This window comes from Corvus hawaiiensis, chromosome 1 (genome assembly GCF_020740725.1).
Source record: "Corvus hawaiiensis isolate bCorHaw1 chromosome 1, bCorHaw1.pri.cur, whole genome shotgun sequence".
Lineage (NCBI taxonomy): Eukaryota > Metazoa > Chordata > Aves > Passeriformes > Corvidae > Corvus > Corvus hawaiiensis.
Window position 1 is genome coordinate 29,287,130 of NC_063213.1, and position 24,836 is coordinate 29,311,965.

Sequence of the window (24,836 nt, forward strand, 5' to 3'; positions counted from 1 at the left end):
TGGATCTAATTTGCCAGTTTCTAGTAAATATGGTTTGATTTGGGGTAAATTCTAACAGTGAATTCTAGAGAAGAAGATATCTAGTCTTCATTTTTGTTCTCTTAGTCTCTCATGCTACTATTTTCTCAGTATTTTTTACATTCTAAATATCAACTTTTTCTTCTTCTGAAGCAGAATGTTCATTATTTGCCCACAATCGGTATTTTACATGGTCATGTCTGCAAATGCATCCCTACTGTTATGTGCTAAAAAGAAGAGCTTTTCAAAAATGCAAAAGCAAATCCCTACCCTGAAGATAGGGAATGGATTATAAATCCAAATTTAGCTAGAACAGCAGATGGATACAAGAAATAAACAAATACATGCTGTTTATGATAAGGAAATAAATGTTTGCCCATGCCAGTATCAGGGAAAGATTGCTTCAATTAGAAGTGAAGCCCTGTATGAGGACTGGAGCTTCTTTGTTGGAGGACTCTACTAAATACATGGTAAATGCGACCCTCCCTCAAAGCAGGTTGAAGTGCAAAGTCTTCAATCATCCAAGATTTCTGTATAAGCATAACTTTTCTCAGTGTGGCAAGACCCACTGTAATGTTCTGGTATTGGAAGGGACCTTAAAGGTTATCTAGTTTCAACACCTTCTACCAGACCAGAAAGCCCCGTTCAACCTGACCTTGAACACTGACAGGAATTGGGCATCCACAGCTTCTCTGGGCAACTCATTGCAGTGTCTCACCAGCTTAGGTGTAAAGAATTTCTTCCTAATGTCTAACCTAAATATACTCTCTTTCAGTTTGAAGCCATTCCCCCTTGTCCTGTCACTACACACCCTTAGGAAAAAGTCCCTCTCTATCTTTCTTGTAGGCTCCCTTCAGGCACTAGAAGATGACAATTAATTCACCCCAAAGTCTTCTCTTTTCAAGGCTGAACAATCCCAGCTTTCTCAGCCTGTCTTCATAGGAGATGTGCTCCAGCCCTCTGAGCATCTTGTGACTTCCTCTGAATTTATTCCAATAGCTCCACATCCTTCCTGTGTTGGAGTTCTCACAGCTGGAAGCATTTTATTTTCTTTGAGTAATGTCTTTATCTACACTGCATTATAAAATGGACAGAGGAAGACAAGGCAAAAATGAAAACCTCCATTGACGTCCTACTTAACTGCGATGGTGACAAACAGTGCAGGTATATTTATGCCATTTAGAAGTTTGGGTCTCTTATATTGCTTTCTAGGGTGCTGTAGAAACTGGCTGCCCATATTTTCTCTGAAGTGCAGTAAATGAATGATCTCAGTGTTTCAAAAATTTCTTTTTTGTCTTGATTTATCTTTTATGTAGCGGAATGACAAGCAATGTCTTGGAAAATAGCAAGGTATCAAACAGTATTGATTTCATGCTATTGCAGTGACCTAGAAAGTGTTATTTCTCATTGAAAGATTATGTTGTGGTTTTCCCATACAAATAAGAAGATTCAAACTCTAGGAATGTTTCAGGCTGTTATTACATAATCATTAAAAAAAGCATATTTTTTGTTTCCTTGCTGAAAGGCTATAGAATTATTCTAGGATTAGATAAAATAATCCCCTGAATTATTACAACAAAACTTACATCCCACATCTATGGTTTGCTGTCTAATGAAATTTCTGAGTAAGGATTCTCTTACTTTTAATTCATGTCATTGAAACTTTTTTATTACTGATTTGAAAAGAGTAGGATACTAGACTTACTGCAGTACTGATATTTTTAATTTTGTGATTTGAAGTAGGGAGTGATAAACAAGTGAGACTAAAACAAGAATGGATTCTTCCAGTGCAAATTAATGTTTCCAGTTTTCATCATGAATGAAAATGGAAGTTCAAAATTTTCAAAAGAATGATTTCTAACTGAAATGGAACAGACATTTTCAAAACTCATCAGTGTCCCCCTTCTTATAGATCTGTAAACTCAATAGCCTGTGACAGTTCGTATCAAAGTATAAAATCTGTGAGCCTATCCCAGCTTTGCTGCTTACTGACAATTCATCATGGGGAATGATAAGAAAGTAAGTCTAACTCATCATATTGGCTGTCTTTTTGTGCAGTAAAGGGGAGGTAAGTCACTCCCAGGGGAGGTAAGTCAGTCCCCAACTTTGAATAGGGAGCTGAAATGTGTAATTAATTAAAAAGAAGAAATTTTACATGAAAAAATAGGCCCATGTTGACATAAATTCTTTATACTCCTAGAAATAGATTGTGCTATCTTTTACATGTGTCATTCAGAGATAGACTGTTTTTCATGCTGCTTGCTGTTCCACAGAATGAACCTGTGGAATAAAATGCAATAAAAACATGAAACACATTGGAATATTCCTAATTTAAAAAAATTAAGTCTTTGAACTTCAAGTCTTGTAATGAAGCTAATACTGTTTGTTAGCAATTGTTTTTATTTGGTGCAAAATCATTAACAATTTCCACTTTTACAAGTTCTTAGCATTCTGAATACAGTTTTACGTCTCCTGCATAATAAGATTTACCATGAGTGTTTGTTTCAGTAGTTTGGTCAGTCTGCAGTAGGAGCAGATCCAATTACTTGTTTTGAAAATAAAGTTCTATGAAATCTTTCATAGCTGACTTTTACCACAGGTATGCTCTTTCTGGCTTTGTTGATTGAGACTTATAGGCTTTTATGCGTAAGAAAGTTTCTTGGGTCCTCAAAGATACTTGGGCCACATGCTCAGTGCTGACTTTACTCTTGTTGAACTTGGAGTTCTCTATTAACAAAAATTCACGTACAGTCATTCTTGCTCAAGGTGAAATGAGTTGTCCAGTGTGTAGTGTTAAGTGCTATATGGTATAAATCAGAGTATCCGGTGACTCTTTTGGTTCATGTCACTGGGTCAATTATTTTGGCTGATGACTGGTTGAATATGTTTAATCACATTAAATTCTAGGATAGCATAAAAATAAAAATAGGAAGAGATATTGTATGTAATTGAATTTATTGTACCTTTACTACCAAAAAACTCCATAAATGCTCCTTACCTTTTTTAAGGAAAGCCAAGTGTATTATATGCATCTGTTTAGTATCTTTAAAACAATTTTTTAAGCTCTAATCTACTTCTAATTTTAACTCTTATTGATTTCATAGTATGTTGTGCTATTTGTCATTAAAAGGCAGTACATGAATTAAAGGGAGCATTGAATGAAAAAACATGTATCCAGTGCCTATTTTTCTACTGTAATAAAAAGTGCAAATAATAAATGTAATAAAATTCAGGATATAGCCTATAGCTATTAAAAATGAACAGTTTACACCAAGGTGTGAATAATAGCACTGAATAGAAATTACTCAACAGATTTAATGCACCACTGTAGTTTCAGTATGACGTAAAGTTCCCTGAAAACTATTAACTGCTGTCATTTTGATCCTTCCCTAAAGATAATTCATTATCCTTTCATAAGGTATTGGCCATAAAATTCTGTTTATTTAAAAAATAATGACATATTGTGGAAATTAGGTTTGATTTCCAAATGCCTCACTCCTTTAAAAAGGCAAAATATATTATTTATCAGTAACTCCTCTTTTCCGAATCCAGTATCACACCAGCTTCTGAATTCTGGTGAAGAAGCTGGGATTTATTCAACAAAATATTTCATGATATGTGGAATTGTAAGCATGTGCACATTTATGGGGAAATGAGGTTTTTGTACCTGCTTAGATTGAATGGAGACACAAATGCACTTAAATTCCTCCAGTGAATTTGGGCTGTTTCAGGATTGCACTGTGGGGAAATTTGTATGTAATACAACATTTTCATAATCTATTTAGAGCATGCATCTGAAAAAAAACATAATAAAATTAAAAGGGATCCTTGAACCACTAGAGGTTACATGTATCAGCAACAAAATTAACAAAGTAGTCCTCTCTCCCAAATTACATATCTTGGTGAATCAAAATGGAAGAGGACAATTTTAACTGATACTCACAGGCTGCTTCTGGTGACTGGCTGAGGACTGCCCTGTGCACTCAGATTAACCACCATTCCCTTACTATGCTGGTCTGCTCAGCAGCACATTTAGCTGTAATGCAGCATGTTTCTCCTTCATCCTTTCGACTATTTATTCCTTTACTTGCTTGGAAGAGCCAGAAGGCAAATCTAAAACTGAGATATGGGATAATATTTTTTGCTGCTCTTTGCAACATTGACAAGAAGTCTTGTCTCTTGCTTGTTAGAAATGGTTCTAGGGCAGTCTGTCTTGCAATGCCAGTGTTTCCATCTCATGGCCTAGATGTGACTACTGTGTCACATCTCTCTAACTTTTCTTAAGCATGATGTGAAAAATGCTTTCCAACTTTTCTTACATAAAAATAAATAACCAAGAAAAGGAGTGCTAGCACTCAATTTTTACAAACTTTTCCAAGGATTTGTAGGTGAAGACTCTTCAAAACCTAGTTGCAATTTACAGTGAATGTTTAACAATTACAGAAAGACAAAATCCTGTCTCAGTAACATGAATGTACTAAATAAAGAAATTATATTTTGTTATGCTTCAAAGTCTTTTCCTTTAAATGTGCTTAACAAAAATCTCCTGGATTAATGTAAATCTCCTGCGTAAGTAAAAAGTGTAAAAACCATAACATCTATTTTAACCTTCATAGCACTATAGTATGTCATACTTTCTCAACAATTGCACTGATGAAGGAAATTTTAGTGATTGACTCTTTAACTTTGTCTTTCATAAATGCTTTTAAAAAATGCTCACATTTGAACCTTATTTTTTTTCTGTAGCCACCAAAGTTTTTTTTACAAAGATGGCTTTTGTACAGTGGCAAATTTTTTTTGTGTTCCATCAGTCTCAGATACGTCAGTTTGATGAGGATCTTAGGATAGGGAGAGAAAACATCATCTCTGCTATTACAAGAAGTATGTAGAGCTGACTGTTCCAATCTCCATGCATAGTAGTTATGAAGAAGCTCTATTTTGTTTTGAGTGATCAGGTACCTTTCTCTGCAAAACTAGAGGTAGTTTGCATTTGGGAATGTGCGGGAATTTTTTTGCTGCAAGTGCTTTTCAGTAAGGGTGTTTTTTTGAGTTTGTTTTAAAGAGCATTTAACTATTCCCTACAGCTAAAGTATCCCGTTTACTTTGCTGGGTAGAGCAGTGAGAAAGCATCTATTGCAAATCTTGAAAATTTTAACAAATTAGTTGTCATTGGTGTAGTGCTACACTCTTAATTACAATGAAAGGCAACCACTTAAGGCATCAGATCATCCTGTTGATATGACAACATTATAATGTCCAATGACCCGCAAAGGTTAACACCTGTAGCAGCTGAATGAGTTTTAGGGTTGCTTAAGACTGAGGCAATGCTGCCGCCTAATGATGGGAGTATATAAGATGCAGTATAGCAAAGTTTCTTGTTTGGCAAGCAGGCAAGGCTTTTGACGTGAATTGAAGCGTATAAGTGAAATTAAAAGCAAGGAAAATTGGCCCAGAAAATTGGACTAGACTACATGATTTGGTGGTGTGCCAAGACATTTATTTGGTTCAAAGCTAAAAGCAAAATAAAACCCCTGTAAATCACATCAAGTCTGTAAACATTTTGTTTTCTGTGTATTAATGTCTGTTATGATGATAAAGGGAATAATATTCCACTTTTTCTTTGTTTTGATAGATGAGGTTTTTTATTTCATTTATTTCCTAATACTTACCATTATAATAGATATATCATTTTAATATCTATCTGAGAAATTTTATTATTCTCTGAAGAATCCTAATACAGTTTTCCCCTTAATATTTTTATTTCAGAATAAGAAATTGCATTAATGTCTCAATACTATATTTATCTATGCATCACTGGCCTTCTTTATTTAGAACAGTTTAATGTAGTCTAGTGGCTGAGAAGAATATTAACAGTATTACTGTCAAGTTAATTCATAGACCCATAAAGAGCAATAACACTTGTGTAAAGCATCTGCCAAAGTAATCTGTGACAGATTTTACAATGAGCAGATCAAAACTGGATCTAGCCCTGAAGTATCTGCTCCTTTCTAAATTCGTCTGGTAGATCTTTCAGTTTGGACATGATAGTGAAACATAGAAAAGTAGAGATCTAGCTCTTATTTCCTTGCTTTTTTTTTCTATATTATCTCTTCAACTTGAAATGTTATTGAAAAGGCATAGAAAATGCAAAACTTTTTATTGATTTGTGTCTTACTCTGACAAAGGACTTCATGGCAAATTGGTCAACCCTTGAACAATTATAATTTGGCCAAAAGTAATAAACTGTAATTAAGGCATTATGAAGGCATTGATTGGTTAGCAGGCATCCCACTAAGTCATTGTAATTTTGTAAATATCAAAATAGGATTGGGGCAACAGAGTTAATGTACTTAAAGCCTGTGCTAAAGTTTGTTCTGCATTCTTTTGAAAGTAGGAACTCATATTTCTTTCATATGTGTTCAAATTTTTTTGCTATTCTGTTCCTCTCAGCTGGGCTGACTTCCAGCAATCAGCATCTTCACAATGAATTCTCATCAAAGCAACTGCCCGAGATCTAAATCTCTCTTCTGTTACAACACAACAGGTGCAGGAGGTTGGTCTCCATCAGACAGTGATCATTACCAGTGGCTGCAAGTGGATTTTGGGAACAGGAAGCAGATCAGTGCTATTGCAACTCAAGGCAGGTACAGCAGCTCTGACTGGGTAACTCAGTATCGGATGCTCTACAGTGACACAGGGAGAAACTGGAAACCATACCACCAAGATGGAAACATCTGGGTAAGTAGTTGGTATGAAGTGGGGGCATGTGCTGTAATGATGTTGATTGACTGTATTTTTTGGAACCTTGTGCAACTCTTCAGCGTTGTTTATATCAAAAAAGAACAGAGCTTTGCTCAAAACACTGTGATTCAAGTTGCAGCTTCTGTAAGGAGGGCTATCCCCAAATTAGCAAAGCCCATTTTGGGGTGACAGTATTTAGCAGAATATGCAGATATTTTTTTGGTTGCGGGTATTGTTCAATGAGTCTTATGCTTTGCCTCCTCTTTCAACTAATGTCATGGAGTGAGACAAAATATTGGTTTTGAAAATTCTCCTGTTAAAATTTTGGAGGGTAATTTGTTCTTTGTTTGTACATGTGCTGGTGAGCAGTTTTGTCGGGTATGCGTTATTTTCCATACAGGTGCTACAGGGATGTGTTTGCTTTGGCTGGGATAGAGAGAATTTTCTTCACAGTAGCTAATATAGGGATGTGGTTTGGATTTTTGCTGGGAAGAGTGTTGTTAACTCAAGAATGTTTTCCTTACTGCCAAGCAGTGCTTGTACAGCCTGAAGGCCTTTTCTATTTGTCAACCTTCTCCAGCAAGTAGGCTGTGGGTGCACAAGAAACTGGGAGGGGACACAGCCAGGACAGCTGATTTCAACTGACCACTGGAGTCATCCTCAGCATATAATACTGGGGGAAGGAGTAAGAGGTCATGTTCGAAGTGATGACATTTGTTGTCCCAAGTCACCATTCCATGTGATAGAGTCCTGTTTTCCTTGGGATGGCCAAACACCTGCCTGCTCATGAGAAGTGGTGAATGAATTCCTTTATTGCTTTGCTTGAGTGTGGTTTTTGCTTTACCTATGAAACTGGCTGTATCTCAACCCATGTGTTTTCTCACTTTTCCTGTTCTCTCCCTCATCCCACTGTGGGAGAGTGAGTGGACAGCTGTGTGGTGCTTAGCTGCTGGCTGGGGTTAAACCATGACAAGGGATATTTATGCTATAATGATTTTAGGAAAAAGCATATAGTTTGTCTTTGGTTTTTACATTTTTTCATGGATAAACTGCTAATTTCATTCTTGCTGAAAACAGTAGCCTTCTATTTTGCTGATAAAAAAATGATAGCTATTACTTTAACATTCCTTATACTCATAGCATTTCTTTCAGATGGTGTTCTTTTTCAAAAGTATAGTTTGAAAACAGCAAAATGTTATCATTCTTTCTGAAACCAAATTAAGTGATTAGCTATTATGCCAAAGCAGACAAGATTTAACATAGTGATATTTTAGATTCACATTTTTGCCAGATGCTTCTTTTATTAAGGTCTGTTATTAAAAATGAATGTCAAGTATAGAGCATAAGGTGAATGATTTTATCTGTATAAGAGAAACTCAGTTAATATGTGGAGTGCATAGAAACAGTCATTTTTTATTACGGTATTGATTTATTGAAAAAATCTCTTCCATGTGCCAGATAGGATTCTGAAAGAGGGCGAACTTAAAGCTGGGGAGAGACAACCATGAAGAGAAAAAAGATTGGATTTTTGGCTTACATTCCTTAGATTTTTGGATATGAGTGTTCTTCAGCAGGGTAGGGGACAACTTATGCTTAAGCTGGATAAATATAAAAATTTCTCGTTTAAGGCCACGTAGTGTAAACACTAAATGCTATAAATATTTTTATATACCTACTCTGAGTGTATAAAAGCTTCTCCAACAACTACTGTTGAAATCACCAAGAGTGGGAGAGAGCTTTGCAGCTGGCTGAGTGAATAATATATAAAGCAGAACAGTTAGGCTGAGGAAAAATATGCTCCTAATAACTTTTGGTGATGCCTAGTTTGGTTGATTTAGTTACAGCTGTGATTGCTCATTTCCAAAGCAGACCAATTTTCTGAGTGAGGGATTTGTAGCAAGTCTTTATTCTTATACCATCATTTAATACAAAAATATTGATAGTTTCTCCATGAAAAAACATTTCCTGTTTCTCTTCATTAGCACTTATGTATGCATGATGGATTCAGGGGAATACTATTGGTCTGTTATTCACCATTGACGTCACATGCAAGAGAGTGTGATGAGCCATGCAGGTCTGCTGCTTTTATTTGGAATGCTATGCCTTTGGGATATACTCTCATAAGCTGGTTGCTGGAATACTGCTCATGTCCTACAATTCTTACCCAATATCAGAAAAGCAGTTTAAAAAAAAAAATGCTACCTTATCCCTGCTTTCTTTTTAAGAATAAAAGTGGGCTGTTACCAAAAAAATAAAAAGACCACTGTTCTTTATTCTAATTCTAGTTTGCCTAAAATAGCGTTGCTTCGGTGGTTAAATGATGCTTAAGCTTTGGGTTTATCTTGAAAACACTGTTTATTAATTATTAATAAATATTAACCTTTATATGTTCTGAAAACAAGGGAAGTGTCTGAGCAGGGAGAAATTCTGTGGTCCTATTGTAGTAGTAGTGTTACAAGGAGACTGACTTCCCCGATGTGAAAACAGGATGGTGTAGAATTTCCCAGCAACTCCTCTGCTGAGTGTCAATTTGTACAAGAAATAAAAAGCAGCGGTAGCTGTTAGGACCAGACTAGACCACATAAGCCAAGCATCTATCATAGGCACTTTAAACTCATAAACTTGGATTCTTCCTGACTGAAATGACTGTGGTGATCTTAAAAATCTCACATGATTCTGGCGCCCTTAGAAATCTTCCTAAAAAGAACTTATTCTTTACCTTTGGATTTGTACCTTTTAAGAGATTTATCCACAAGAGAAATACACTACACAGCCTTTGTTTACCATCCCTCTTCCATCATCCCTATGCCTGAATGTCATTGTTTTCTGGCAACAGTAAATTTAAAATTAAAGGCAAAAATAAATTTAAAGAGGAAAAGAGAAGTGCAAAGTTCAACAAGATTTAATACAAAAGTAGTTATGATATCAAATGACACAGAGGACGAGATGTGAAAAATAAAGGGAAATAAAAATAAAGCTAACTAGATGAATTGGAGAGAGCAAAAGAGAAATAATTTGCAACAAAGATCTAGTCAGGAACAAACCATTACAATCTGCATAAAAGGCTGAAGTGAACTCTTTCTGTATGCTCTATTCAGGGAGGAAAAGAAGTTCTATAATTACCTCGTAAGTAGGAGAGAAATCAAAAGGCTCTCAGAAAGTCTGTGATGGGGAAAGTGCTTTCAAGGTGAATTTAGAGTAAGCTTCCCAGTTCTGTGAAATAGATTTTGTGACCCCACCCCTCCTGGGCTTTTGGATATTTTCAATTTTCATGAATTTTAATAAGATGGGTGAATGTGGCCTCTTTCCATAAAATGCCTAGCAACTAGAGAATTTTGATCACCTCTTCTACTTTCACTGTTGTAGTCTGAGATTCTAATTTTGATAGGTCATGAGGTTTCCCTTTATACATCAGTCCACTGGGTATTTCATGTACACAAAAAAATCTTTGTTTTGGTATAGATGCTCATTTTGGTTTCTGTATCAATGCTATCTGTCTATTTGCCTAATGAATACATACCAGACATGATTCTACATATAATACTGTTTCTATTTCCTAACTCAGATATAGATTATATAAATGTCTCATGCTAAGCATAATGCAAATATGCTCTATAGGTATAAAAAAATGCTGACATCTTCTGAAAATATTGAGACTGAAATGATATGCATCAGTGGCAGAGGCTCAACACCTCTAACACTGAAATCTTTCCTAAAGGGAATTGGAAGATCCTTGCTAGAATTAAAGAGATCTTATGAAGTACTGTCTTCTAAAATTTGATTACTCTAGTAGAACATGATATCAACTCTCATCCATCTCACTTTATTCTTGGGGATATCAAACTACAAAATCACTGAATAAACTGAGCTGGAAGTCACCCACAAGGGTCATCAAGTCCGACTCCTCACCCTGCACAGCACCATCCCCAAGAGTCACACCATGTGCCGCAGAGTGTTGTCCAAACACTTCTTGAACTCTGTAAGGGCTGGTGCTGAGACCACTTCCCTGGGGAGCCTGTTCCAGTGCCTGACTACCTTTTTCTAATATCCAACCTAAACCTACCCTGACACAACTTCAGTCTATACCCTGGGGTCCTGTCACTGGGCACCACAGAGCAGAGATCAGTGTCTGCCCTCCTCTTTCCCTCACAAGGAAGTTGTAGACTGTGATGAGGTCTCCCCTTAGTCTTTTCCATTCTGAACAGACCAGGTGACCTCAGCCACTCCTCATAATGCTTCCCCTCAAGGCTCTTCACCATCTTGGTTGCTCTCCTTTGGACACTCTCTAATACCTTTATATCTTTCTTGTATTGTAGCACCCAAAACTGCCCCCAGCACTCGAGGTGAAGCTGCACCAGTCCAGAGCAGGGCAATCCCCTCCCTTGCCCGGCTGCTGATGCTGTGCCTGATGCCCCCCAGAACACAGGTGGCCCTCCTGGCTACCAGGGCACTGCTGACTCATGTTCAACTTGCCATTGACCAGGACCCCCAGGTCTCTTTCTGCAGCACTGCTTTCCAGCATCTCATTGCTCAGTCTGTCCGTACATCCAGGTTTGCCCCATCCCAGGTGCAGAATCTGGCACTTTACTCTGCTAAACTTCATATGAATGAAGTTGATGAATGCCCAGCCATCTGATTTGTCCAGGTCTCTCTGTAGGACATCCCTGCCTTTGAGGGAGTCAACAGCTCCCCTGTTTTGTATCATCTGTGAACTTGCTCAGTGTCCCTTGTCCTGTGCCCAAGTCATTTTTGAAGATGTTGAAGAGAACAGGGCCTATAATGGAGCCCAGCAGAACCCCACTAGGGACAGGTCACCAGTCTGATGTCACCCCATTCACTGCAATGCTTTATGCCTGACCGATGAGCCAGTTGCTCACTTATCACATAATGTGTTTATCCAGCTGTGGACTGCACATTTTGTCCAGAAGGATATCAGACAGTATGAAAAGCTTTACAAAAATCCAAAAAGATTAGAGCAGTTATGAGTAAAAAAAAAAAAAAAAAACAAAAACAAAACATGGGAAAGGTGGAGTGTAGAATCTCTGCACATGACCTCCAAATTATATTCTGTACCTGACTCTCATCTTCAGCCTCAGTGAACATCAGTGGAGCTGCAAAGATGTAAATGAAAGCAGATTTTGCTTTATTACAGAAAATTTAGACCTCAACCAAGTGGCTGCTGCTACAATTGAAAGCAATTATGTATTTCTGATATTACTGTTGTTTTCTTTTAGTTTTAATTAAACTTAGAGCATATTATGCATAACATCTGCTTTGGTATTATTTTTATTACTGAAAAGATATTAAGTGAGTACATAGTTTTCACTATGAATAATGATTTTTGGAAAGGAATTTAATTTATCTACTTATGTACTGGCTTTAAACCATTTTTTAAAATAATTTTAATATTTCTGATTTTCTTCCTGTTTTTGGTGAAATAAGCAGGAATCCACTGAGTTAACTGTAAAATGAACTTTACATTTCTCTGGGAACTGAGGCATAAACTACTTCTTGAGCAATATATTCTCTTTGTTTACATGAAGAGAATTTACATGGTTCCACTTGGTATTAAAGAAAGGAAGTTGGTACAGCACAATGGATTTAGCTTTCATAGTAGCTTTCATAGTAAAACAAGCTCTCCGCATTTCAGAATATTTTGCTGTAATATTGAGCCAAAAGTCATTGTGAAAGAAGCACAAGTGAGTTAGATAATTAACTTTTTCAAGCTGTGCGAGACTTCAGATGTTTGATACTCTTGGGTGCCTTTGGAAATACCAACCATCAGGCAGGCCTAAAGTAACATTTAATGACTAGATAGATATAAGGAAATCATATGCAGCTCCACCTAGCTGAAATTATGTGGGAGCCATCTGCTCAAAATTTCTGTTCATCCTGACGTGCATTTTCTGGTGAGATTATTCTGTGAAAAATTTGCAAGCCTTACCACATTCCCAAGTCCCTTCCACCTGCTCTACTGAGCAACATTTTCAGCTAACCATGGATTTAGTGCATACATCTTAAAGTAAATGATTTGTATATAGCAACTACAATTGAAGAAGAATAAATTCTAGCATACACCCACTCTGTTAGGACATGCAAGAATTATTTGCTTTATGAAATCTGTCACTGCTTTTTCCCCCCAAGAGGCAACTTACTTCCATGACCCTAAACTGAATATTAATGAAGGATGATATGAAACAGTTTTTGAGTTTGATGTTTAATGCTGTTTTCCTTTTTTGTGTCTACTTCATAAGATCTTTACTGGCAACTTGCATCATAGAAAGATTTACTAGGTTAATGGGCTTATAGGCCTGGATATTTTGTCTTTTTGTTTTGGTTTTTTTTTTTTAAGTACTTCTATTGAATTACATTATTTTATTAAACCAATTTAGTTTACATGACATTATACTTTTTTATATTTATGAAAACATTTAAAAAATATGAAAAGTGATTAGAATGGTCTGTGACCTGACATTTTTTGTTGCTAGGCTGCTGCTAGAATATCAGATACTGTGCCGGCCTATTTAAACATAACAAAGTGGTTTGATATATTAATCAGTGCAAAAGTTTTGGCTAGTGTTTGTAAGTCTTTGGGGAATGTTGTTTTCTGTCTAGTGACTCCCTGACTTATCCTATCTGGAAGGATTTTTGCCTGGTATCTTGCTGTCTCCTTAAAAATATCTCAAGGTTACTGGTGTCATATACACTGGCTTTTAATTCTCCTGATTCTCCAGGTAATTTATTACTAGAAACAGTTTTATTTCCTTCTTCTTTTTTGTGTTTTTAAACTTTCCTTCCATGGTCGGGGTAGCGAGGGGGAAAAAAAAAAATCTCATTTTCCTCCTGGAATTTCCTGTGTGACTTTTGTTAATTTCATCATGCCTTACCCTGCCTGGATGCTATGTCTCTGAGTCCCTGTCTCCCATACCTTTATTTTAAAAAGATTGCTCCATTCACTTGCAACAGCTAATATCACCCTTATGGGTGTGTTGAGAGAACGAGGTGCCATAACTCCCACCCAAATCATTTTGTCTCAGCACTTAATGGGCATTGCTGACCTATACATTGAGGGCCCCTGACTGAAAGGGTATGGATACAGAAAAATATTTCTTTTGCTGTAGTAAACCTAAACTCTCTTATAGATCTAATTTAATAGTCTCCACTATTATGCCAAATAAATATAAGAAAGTTTTGATAGGACACCGTTAGAAATTCAGGCAGTTGCTGAAATGGAATTTTTAGAAACCCTGAAGAACAGAAAGTTGCAGATAAGCATCAGTGCTATCCTGATGAAACCTGTTTCCTAATCTACTCTTCTCCATGTGGAATCTGTTAAGAGAAACTGTGGAGATTTTTTTAATGCATTTAGAGAAACATACTAGAGAAACATAAATATCATGGCAAAATATATCTATGGCAAATGCTGTCACAGCCACAGGCTGTATTTGTATTAAAATGTCAGAAGACCTGATAGCCTTTTAAATGTTGGAATACTAAGATTAACATCTAACAGGGCTAAACAGTAATGTTAGTTTAAACTACTGACTTTTCTAAAAAACCCCCAAAAATAAATACTTATGTGTCCCTAACTAATAATGAATTTTACGTATGAAGCTATATCCTGACTATAAGACCTTCTAAACATATTTTTGCTTAGAATATTTGATCACATATTTTTTGAAGGATGAAAAATCTTTTATATTATATTTAGCAGAAACATGGGGTTTTCAGTTTGCTTATAACTTTAAATAACATCTTTAAATGGAAAATAAGCTGGCATTTGAAAATTGATTTGATCAGATGGAAAGTTATTATTATTTTCAATCTAAGGTGGTACTCCTGTTATTGAGAGAAAGATTCTATATTTGTGTTAGGCTATCTCCAGAGGCACAAGCAGAATTATTTTTAATCTATCACAGAGTGTGCCAGGTAGAGAGAAGACAAAATTCCTCCTGGTTTGGTGGCAGACAGCATCCCAGCCCTCCCTTGATTCTGTCCAGGCCATTAAAAAAATTGGGATAACATATTAGAGGTATGCAATGTAGTCTGTTAGAGCATTTCCATTCTAACAGATTATTTTCTAATCTGTTTCCTTTAGCCTGAGGATTGCTTGTCTGTTTATGTTAAACCATCTTATTTTAAATACAGATATCTAAAGGCAGGTACCTAAATACATTTTTTCGCTCTCAGATGGCTTGGTTTTCAAATACTGTAGTGTCATCATCTCACAATGAATACAATGCACATAGCCCTAAAGACTAAGCCAGCCCAAAAGACTACATGGTGTACTTAGTCAGCTCAGCTATAACAGTAGTCACAGACATGGTTCCATGGCATCACATCTTGGCTAACATATCTTTGTTGAGTGCATCAACAGTCTCTTAAAACTCCTAGTACGGTTATCTAGGTCACCCTTAATCCCCTCCAGGAAGCCTGAACACATGCTAGGTGACAGAACCATGAGTCTTGCTTTTTACTTAGTCATTATATTGTATTATCTTAAAATACTTCTGAATGTGTTTGCCATCCATAATACAAGAACAAGTGCAGGGTGATGCGCCTGGGTCAGGGCAACCCCTGCTATAAACATGGGCTGGGGGAGAAACAGATTGAGAGCAGCCCTGCCCAAAAGGACTTGGGGGTGCTGGTGGATGAGAGGCTGGACATGACCCAGCACTGTGCACTCACAGCCCAGAGAGCCAAATGTGTCCTGGGCTGCATCCAAAGCAGCGTGGCCAGCAGGGTGAGGGAGGGGATTCTGCCCCTCTGCTCTGCTCTGGTGAGACCCCACCTGCAGTGCTGCATCCAGCTCTGGGGTCCCCAGCACAGGAAGGACATGGACCTGGTGGAGTGAGTCCAGAGGAGGACACCAAGATGGTCAGAGGGATGGAGCACATCTCCTGTGAGGAAAGGCTAAAATATTTGTGTTTGTCCAGCCTGGAGAAGAAAAGGCTTTGAGGTGACCTAATTGTGGCCTTTCAATACCAGAAGAGAGCCTACAAGAAAGATGGAGAGGGACCTTTTACAAGAGCACGTACTGACTGGACAAGGGGGAATGGCCTTAAATGGCCATTTAGTAGGTCTAGATATTAGGAAAAAAATTCTTTACTGTGAAGGTGGTGAAGGAGTGGAACCAGTTGCCCAGAGAAGTTGCAAATGCCCCATCCCTGGATGTGCTTAAGGCCAGGTTGGATGGAGCTCTGAGCAAGTGGGAGGGCCACAGCAGGCAAATTGGAACTTGATGATCTTTAAGGTCCCTTCTAACCTAAACCATTCTGTGAATACACTTCTATGCGTAGCTATCTGTGGCACTGTTGAAAGTCTGATCAGTCAAGAACTTCCTTAGTTTCTTCCTAGATTTTTCCCCATGAAACTCAAGAACAAGTTGCCCAAAGAGGTTGTGAGGGACCTGAACCAAACATGCAGAAGTTCCTTTTGATACCGGAAAATGTCTGAGATTTGCCCAAACTGCTAACTATTGAAATGAAGAGGCAAATCAACTCTAATATATTCTGCATTTGATGCATGTGGCTTTTATTTATCTTCATAGGTTACAGCTGGCTTCAGTTTCTGTGGTAAGATACATCATGGAATATCCCTAAAGGTTAGGAAACTTCAGATATTAGCTCTAAATTCAAGGCAAACCCCACTGCAAGCACCAGTAACCTATGTTTCCCTTTTAATAGTGCATATGAAAAGTGATATAAGTTCTGATCCATGAAACACTCCTCTGCTGAACTTCAAATGTGGAAATTAAAGTAATAAAGCCAAATATTAAAAATTGAGTTTACACGGTCAGAGATCATGTCCAAGTGTGTTGGTATAATATTTAGAAAAAAGGAGCCATGGCCTTGCTGAAATTCTTTGTGCAGTACCATACCACAGATGATAAAAACCCTAGTTAAATGTCGGGCAGGTGTAAAGCAGAAAATGTTCTCAGCTTTGTTTTTGCTTGGCCGTGGCAAAAATGAAACTGTGCACAAAGCTGTGGTGCTTCAGTCTGGTGCTTATTTGATGGAATTTTTAAGAAGGTTTTTTGCTTCTTCCTTAATTAATTATTTTCCTTTTTAATTAATTATTAATTAATTTAACAGAAAGGTACTCCTGTAAGGAGAACTCTTAGGTTGGCACAGCTATGTGTTGCAAATACTAAAATCCTTATACTGGGAGATCACAGACGGCATTTTATTTTTCTCTATAATATGCTTCGTGAATACTCCTGAAGATTTGTGCGTGGCAGAATAGATGGTTTGTGACAGCACATGAAAGACCTGGTTGTGTCAATTTGGGTGAACCAAAGGCCTTTTGCTGTACTACTTTTTGTTGCCTGTGAGGTGTGGTATGAACAGAGCATAGCTTGTAAAAGTTGTTTCTTATTTCCCCCTTGGGTCATTAGGTGTTAACTTCCCGCTGAAGATGAGATTAATTACCTGGGAGCAAGTAATGGTTGAATCAACAAGCATTCACTTCAGTGTAGATTTTTGGGCTTGTCCATATGTGGAATTGTACCTTTTAGCTTCTGGTTCTCCCTGGAGAATTGGTACTTGCTAACTGGGGACACTGGAGACTGAGATTTGCAATAAAAAAACAGTGAGAGAATGTACCATGGGAGGCTGACAATTTAAGGGCAAGTGCCTGACTTCAAAATCACACAGTTGCTCAGGTATGATTGCTTGAGTATTTATTTCACAGATATATGTGATTTGAAGCCCCCTTAGTGCTAGAAAGAGGACTCCTTCCATTATGAAAATCACTTTCCCTTATTTTTCCTGGTTGTTAATTTTTTTTTTTTTTTTTAATAAAGGTAAAAAGAAGAAAAACCGCTCATTTCTTTAGCAGTGTATAAACTCTAATCAGCTTGAGAGGAGAAATTGATTTTAAGGGGAAATTTGACAATGCTGCTGCTGACGCACTGTGTGTCTGTGGCTGTATAGATAACTTCAGCCAGAGGGGTCTTAATCTGACACCTTTCATGAGTAGTAAATTGACATCAAAAATATGAAAAAGTTAGACTTGGACCAAGAACACTCCAATGTGCTATTTATTAGATTTTCTTCTTGCCATGTGTTTTTTACTTTTGTAAAATACCCTGAAACTCCTTAAGATATTTAGAGAAAGTACATTGCTTATTGCCACAGATCTTATTCAGAAAGGCATATAAAGAAACCCTTACCTTTTAGGTAGAACTGAATTCTTGTTGGGTTCAATGTAAAGCATGAAGTAAAATGAAAATAAATACATGCTTGACATTTACCTGAATGGTGTTGCTTTTGTATCATTGTACAGACTGTACTCTTGGCAGAATTTGTAAAAATAGTTTTTATATAATTTGCTTAAAAATAGTTACTTTTTTAGTTATGATAGTATTTCTCACTACCTTTTATAATGTATGTGCTTATGCATGAAGATTATGAGTTAATCTTTACTGACATCTGTTTTAGTAATGTGAAAGAAAATAAAAAATAAACTGCGTAAGTTTCTGAACTGCAATACATCAGGGTTAGATACAACAAACCTGTTCAAGTGAAGCATTGATGTGGATTAATAGTGCTGTAACTCTAATTTCCTGTAGACCAATAGTGGAAGACTTGCTTTAATTTGTTTCCAGTCTCTCAAATGTGTCTATCACATTGCTTTTACGTACATAAATTTAACTAAATTGACATCATAGCAACTTACAAAGCGGTAATAGGATTTTTATTTGTGCAATTACAGACAAAACTGGTTCATATTGATCATTAAAACCTAATGTGGAACCATCCCTCCCAACACTACTTGACTTCAACACAAAATACCACAACAGAGGAATAAGTCTTGACTACTATAAAGTCTTGTCTTAGCTTTAGTATAAATTAGTTTGAGTGTGCTTGGTGATATCCTTACCAACTGTGATCAGCTGACAATGATAATTGTTGTTTTTAAACACTGGCACAAAAGTCACTGGCTATGCTGGGATGTGTTAAATGCTTGTTTTAATTAGCATGTTTTCCAGTGTGCTTAGCTAAAGTTAAAGAAGTGCTGGGTGAGCATTTGTCTCCGCATTCATCCTAATGAGACTACCCACAGGAAGAACTTCTTCCTGTTTGGAGGATTAGATGCACTATCAGAATTTTAGGAAGTGTCAAAATAATTGTTTTGCAAACTGTTTTTTAGAGTATTATTCTAACTTTGTCTTGCAAATTCGGAAAACTATAAGGTGTAATAGGTTTCTTACTCTCAGGTCCAGCCACTGAAAATATTAGAGGAAAGCTTATATAATGAATCCCCATTATCCTGAAGTTTGTTTATTTTCTTGTTTAGATTATAAACTAAGTAGATTCTAGGAGGAAGTTATTAAAAAAAAATATAGGAAAGTGTATATTTCTAGAAAGAATAGCACATAAACTCTTTTCCAAATCCAGCCAATAGCTTGTACTGAATGATTTCTAAGAAAAGTTATTTTAAACTTCAAAACATTGACATTGACTGGGAAGGGGATGAAGAGGAAAAGTATTTTCTTCAGCTCATCACTTCCTTGACCTTAATTATTTAATTATTTTGAAATATTTAGGAAAATGAGATCAGACTGATGTGTGACTTTGTTCTCTATACTTTGTTACAGTATTTCAGAGGTAAGGCATGAAAAAAGTTGATGCCAGCTGAGGATAGATTCAGTCTTTTTAAAAAAAACTTTTCAGCTTTATTGTCCATATAATAGATTTAGTGGAAATAGAGAACAGTTTTGTACACACACTTTTCCTATCCCCATCAAGCCAGCCTCTTTAATTTTTGACAGATTTTTCCAAAGTGCCAGAAAGACAGAAAAAAAGGGTGGAGAGGAAGAAGAGCACTGTTGAACAAACATACTCAGGATGCACCCCTCTAAAGCAGCATTTTCAAAGCGATAAAGTGTTCATATTCATAAATTGAGTGAGTACCAGTGCTTAAAGAAATAAGACAAAGCTGCTGACATGGCACTGTTGTTAAATTTCCTTAGAGAAAATGAGTTCTGATTGGGAGTGACTGTAACACAGACTTGGGGCTTTTGAGATTTAGATATTGTGATAACTTTACACTCAGACTTTTTTTTTTGGTTTAGGTATAAAAAAGATGGGTCAGAGGTTTGTCAGCAGAGGTAAGGGACTAGGTTATTTTTTAGTTAACACTGAAATAGTAAAGGCAGAGGTCAAATTTTCTCAGTGTATTGGGGAAAAAAGAAAATATATCAACATTGTACCATGTTAGACAACAATACCATGAGAATTCTGCAGATACTAAACAGCTAAAGTTTTACTATGTGCAGTTTTTAAAAAAAGGTGAAATATATTTGTTAGCTTAAGGAGAGAGAAGGGAGAGGTAACCCTGTCAGCCTCGAGTGTTTAATCAGTAGAAACTCGACAGAAAAGAAAGAATTCCTGGTGCACGTAAGCATCTGTTAATGACAGATCCCAAGCTGAACTCTGCAAGAGCTTTCTGACATGTCCATGCTGTCTGTATAAGGCTAAAAAGAAAACACCCCCCGACCAAAAAAAACCCAAAAAACAAAAAACCCTGAAAATAAAATAGATCAATAACAAGAGTTTCTCTTTGACTATCTTACTGGGCAACCTATTGATTAAATCTTTCCCCCATATTTCATTCAAGTGTGTGCCTAGTGGAGTGCTTTTATTATCGCTTTTGTTGTTTAGCATGAAGTTACTGACAGGTATGTTAGTTTGAATGGCTTTCAGATTTATTATTCTATTATTATTTTCAAGGTTAGGTTGATAGAAAAACTATTAAATACTGCTCCCTTCACTTATGAAGTCCCAAAGGAGGTAGCTCCAATCTAGAGATATTGTGTCACTTCAGAATAGAATTCCTTTGAAGACCAAGCCTACCAAGAGCTCTACAGTACAGTTTCTGCCCAGGAATGACATACTGATCAAACAAAGTCTCTGTCCTTCTCAGGACTTCTGTATCATGATTTATCCTGATATAGGTTGCCAGTAGAAGTGCTAGAATCCCGCTTATTTTATAGCTAGGTTTTTAATATAAAGGTGACATTTTATTTGTTTTAAGACATAAAAAACTGATTCATGGTTTCCTAGCTGTCACACATACATTTTTCCTATTTTAGGCTGCCTGATATGTGTAAGGAATATCTTGGGACTGAGAGATGGATACTTAACTGGCTTATTCTTAAATAAAAATAAAAGAGCTCTGGCTCTTTTATTAGAACTGGTGAATCTGATGTAAATCCTTTGATATACTATGCATTGGAGAAGAAGAAAGTTTTCTTTGTATAATGGTGCAGAATCCCTTCCCCCCATTAGAACTACAGGTGTAAATCCAAAATTATTGTGATTTAAAAGTATTTAAGAACATACTGTTGTCACAGTTTGAAGGTTAAAAATCCTTAGTCTTTGAAATCAGATTTAAAGACTAATTAATTTCTGAATAAGGGATATAAGCATTGATATTGTAGTTAGAACACACAAATTCTGTTTATCTAAAGACTGCAATTTCTAGACAATGACTTATCATTCTTATCATACATGCATATACAAATACAGCGAATGTAAAAAGCTGAAGAGATGCATTAGCTAAAGGAACATCAAATTTCTCTCCTATTAGTAACACATGAAAACATACCATGTCATTCAAAGCAATTGGTTAAAGTCAATCATATTACTGATAAAGGTAAAAAAACCTGGTGTACTGCTGCTTTAAAGTACAACATTGTAGGAACTTTACGTGTGTCAGCACAGGCCCACTCCCCGGAAGCAGCAGAGAAATAAGTGGGTAGTTTGTTCTTTCTGAAGAGATGCTTAAGAGGAATTTGTGACTTTCTCTTCTGAATAGCATTCAACTCTATGCCTGACTCACCAAGGGAAAGTAAAACTGTCAGAGGTAAACAATGTTCACTGCTTCTGTCTGATCAAGGCATCTGCATAAAGATACCATTTCTTCATCTGGCTATACTTCTAGTTTGTTTGGTTTGTTTTGCTTTTTTTTATTCAGGGGTGTTCTTAGACACATTAGAGGCACAGTCTTCTATCAATGAAATCTGCCCTTGATCTTTCCCCTAGTTTGATCCCACTTTCCTGTTGTCAAAACAAATTATGTTGGGTGTGATACGCCTAGTACATATGTAATGGATTCAGCTTGCTGCCAACACTATTTTCTTGTGGCAATTTTCACTGAGTTTTCTCAGTTTTTCTGCATTCTCTCTGGATTGAAGATGAGAAGAGCCTTCAGTTACTTTGGGGTTTTTTTGACTCTTCAGAAATTTTTAAACACATCTTTTTTCACGGGAAAGGAGCACACAAAAAAAAAAGGGTTGTGAGCAATTTTGTTCTAGTGTTTTGGTGTTCCTGGCCTGAATATAAGGGAACATTTCTACTTTTTCTTTTTTTTTTTTTTTTTTTTTTTTCTCCTTATCTCCTGCCTTCCAGTGTTAAACTGTAATGAAATACTTTCAAATAGAAAAATCGAAATTTTCAGTTTTGTAGAGAGACATTTACTGAATATTCATACTTCATAGAACCCCCAGCCCTTTGCTGCTCTAAAGTGTGATTGTAGGGACTAAGGTATGCAGTATCAATTCAGAATGAGCTTTACACCTTGAAGTGCTTAAAGGGTAAAGCAGGAAAATAGTAATACATAATTGGTTCAATGTGAAACTTGAAAGGGTTACTCTTTCTTGCTATAAATTTTATTTTAATATATATATATTTTTATTTTAAATAATGCCATTATTATGCTGAACAGGGTGCATTATGGAGCATGGTTCAGCATGAAAAAATTTTGATCTGTTTAAAAACCTAAGTGTGTGGCAGAGAGACAGAAAAAGTAAATATCAGTCACCTTCTTAAGAGAAAGACTTGTAGAATTAGTGGCAGGGTCAAGGAGATGTAATAGGGATTTCAGTTGTTCCAACAATGTTAAAATACTTGATTGTTAGTGTGTAATGTTATTGGTACTAAAGAGTTTCCTGGTGCTAGTTTGCTACTTAGCATTGTCTCTTAGCTAATTGTTGAAAGCTGGAGCCTAAAGAACTATATGTTGTCATGAAAAGCAAAAAAATCCTATTATAAATATTATAGAAGATTTTAGAAACAAATTTATAGAAGATACACTTCTCTGATGTAGTGTTTGTAAAGATGGATGTCCCAAGTATTTTTTATACCAATCCTGCAAAGTTTTGCTATATTCAATAGGTAATATTTTAAATTTCATATGTAATATTTTTAAGGGGGTTTTGCACTAAATGGTACTTACTTTTGTCTTTCACTTTAAAAAGGAACATTTTCATATTAGGCATTCTTTGTAAGCTGTGTAAGAATTTAGTTGTGAGATCTGAAATTTGCAATAAATGCAAATAAGAATATTTGAATGCAAGTATGAACTTCAGCTTTATCCTGGAAATCAGCTTTACATGTAGAAACAGTCTACAGATCTCCAGAGTGGCACTCATCTTCCTTAATCATGACATTACCTTCTTCCAGCAATTTTTTGCATAGCTTACTATGCATCTTTTCACCCATTCAAGAAATCAGTCTGAGGGTTAGTGCTCAAGAAGCCATTAAGTGACTAGTGTGTAACAAATGTATTGCAGAAAAAATAATGTTGTACTCACTACAGGCTATACAGGAATGCCTAGTGCAGAAAGTAAGTTACAAGGGGAGTGCAACTTTCAGGAGTATTTAGTGCATGACCTGGCAATTTTCACATCCTTTTCACCTAGCTATAAACACAAGTTCTTGTGAAAGTGAGAAACAAAGAGGCATCATTTGTTTTTCCCACTCTGCTCTTCGTATCAATCTCTGCTGCTTTCACTCTTCATTGTATATTATTGCCTTTGCCTTCCCCTTGCCTCTATCTAGCAATCACAGCCAGTTTTCCCTTGGCCATAGTGAGCAGGCTGTGTTAGATCTGGCTCAGCTTCTGCATTAATGTAGTCACAGAGCTTTAGAGTAACAGCTGCCTGTTTTTCTGTATCAGGACACGTCTGATATTCTTCTATCCTCTGATCAGGCCAACCTCTGATCAAATTAGGGCAGCACCAGTACATGTGCTCAAAATGGTAGACATACTTCCCATCTCACATACATGCTTTAAAGGATAAGGAAAATTCAATGATCAGTCTCAGTGTGCTAAAGGTTTGAAAAAGTCTGGATGTTTTTTAGCTGAGCATATAAACGTACTTTATTTTTCCCTCTCTAGTGATCGATCCTGTGTCTACCTTCCACAACTTAAGGTGACAGGACCCTGAAACCTGACATGATTTGTCTCATGCAGTCCTTGTAACTAGTGTCATTGTCGTACTGTGAACCATCATTCTTGGCTTATGTACTGCTGGGTTTTTTTGTAATGCACTAATAATCTGTGTACACTCATCACTTGGAATAGTGAACAGTGTAGAATGTAGCTTGAACTGTTCATTTCAGAGGAGTTTAACCTGCAGAGGATGTAGTCTCTGTGCTACTGTATCGCCTAACTCTTTTTTTAATGATAAGAAAATATAGCCTTACATTAGGACTGTTTCATTTGCTGAAGATAGGATGACTTATAAAGCCACAAACTAACTCCCTGGCAGCAGAAACAGCACCAACAACTGAAGCTGTAGGAAAGTGATATGGGAGTAGAACTGACCAGTTCACAGTGTTTTACTGGAGGCAACTCAGCTAAAAATGAAATTATTTTTGGTATATTGAAATGCAAGTCTTTAGGAAAACAAAATGATGCAAGTACAATGATAACAAAATCATGATGTTAAGAGTTAGAGTTCATGTTTTATCACTGATAATGAAATGTGCATGTTGCACATCCTGTCATTTTACTCTTGTCTCTCTGAAGTTATCTGATTGCTGGAGTCATTGCTGGAAATAGATATGTACACTGCTGGATGCCACTACTGACATTATCCCTATCAAGTATCTCCACAAGGCTGCTAAATTTAAGTCCGTTTCTGTTAACCAAATTAGAGGTAGCATAGCTACTAAGCACTGTGGAAAAATACTTCAATACCTGTAGCCTGTTTCCTTCTCTCACCCCAAAAACAAGCCATTCATTTCAGGCCTTTACCAGCTTTTTAGGTGCTACTAATGTAAAAG

The 24,836-nt window shown here is 36.6% G+C and overlaps 1 protein-coding gene across 1 annotated transcript in view; it reads left to right on the forward strand.

The window, feature by feature from the left end:
- CNTNAP2 (contactin associated protein 2) overlaps positions 1–24,836 on the forward strand; it is a 1,047,411-nt gene that overhangs the window by 363,221 nt on the left and 659,354 nt on the right. Inside the window, exon 3 of the mRNA XM_048297819.1 lies at positions 6,563–6,756. Coding sequence (XP_048153776.1) covers positions 6,563–6,756 — 194 coding nt within the window. The remainder of the gene's footprint in view (positions 1–6,562; positions 6,757–24,836) is intronic.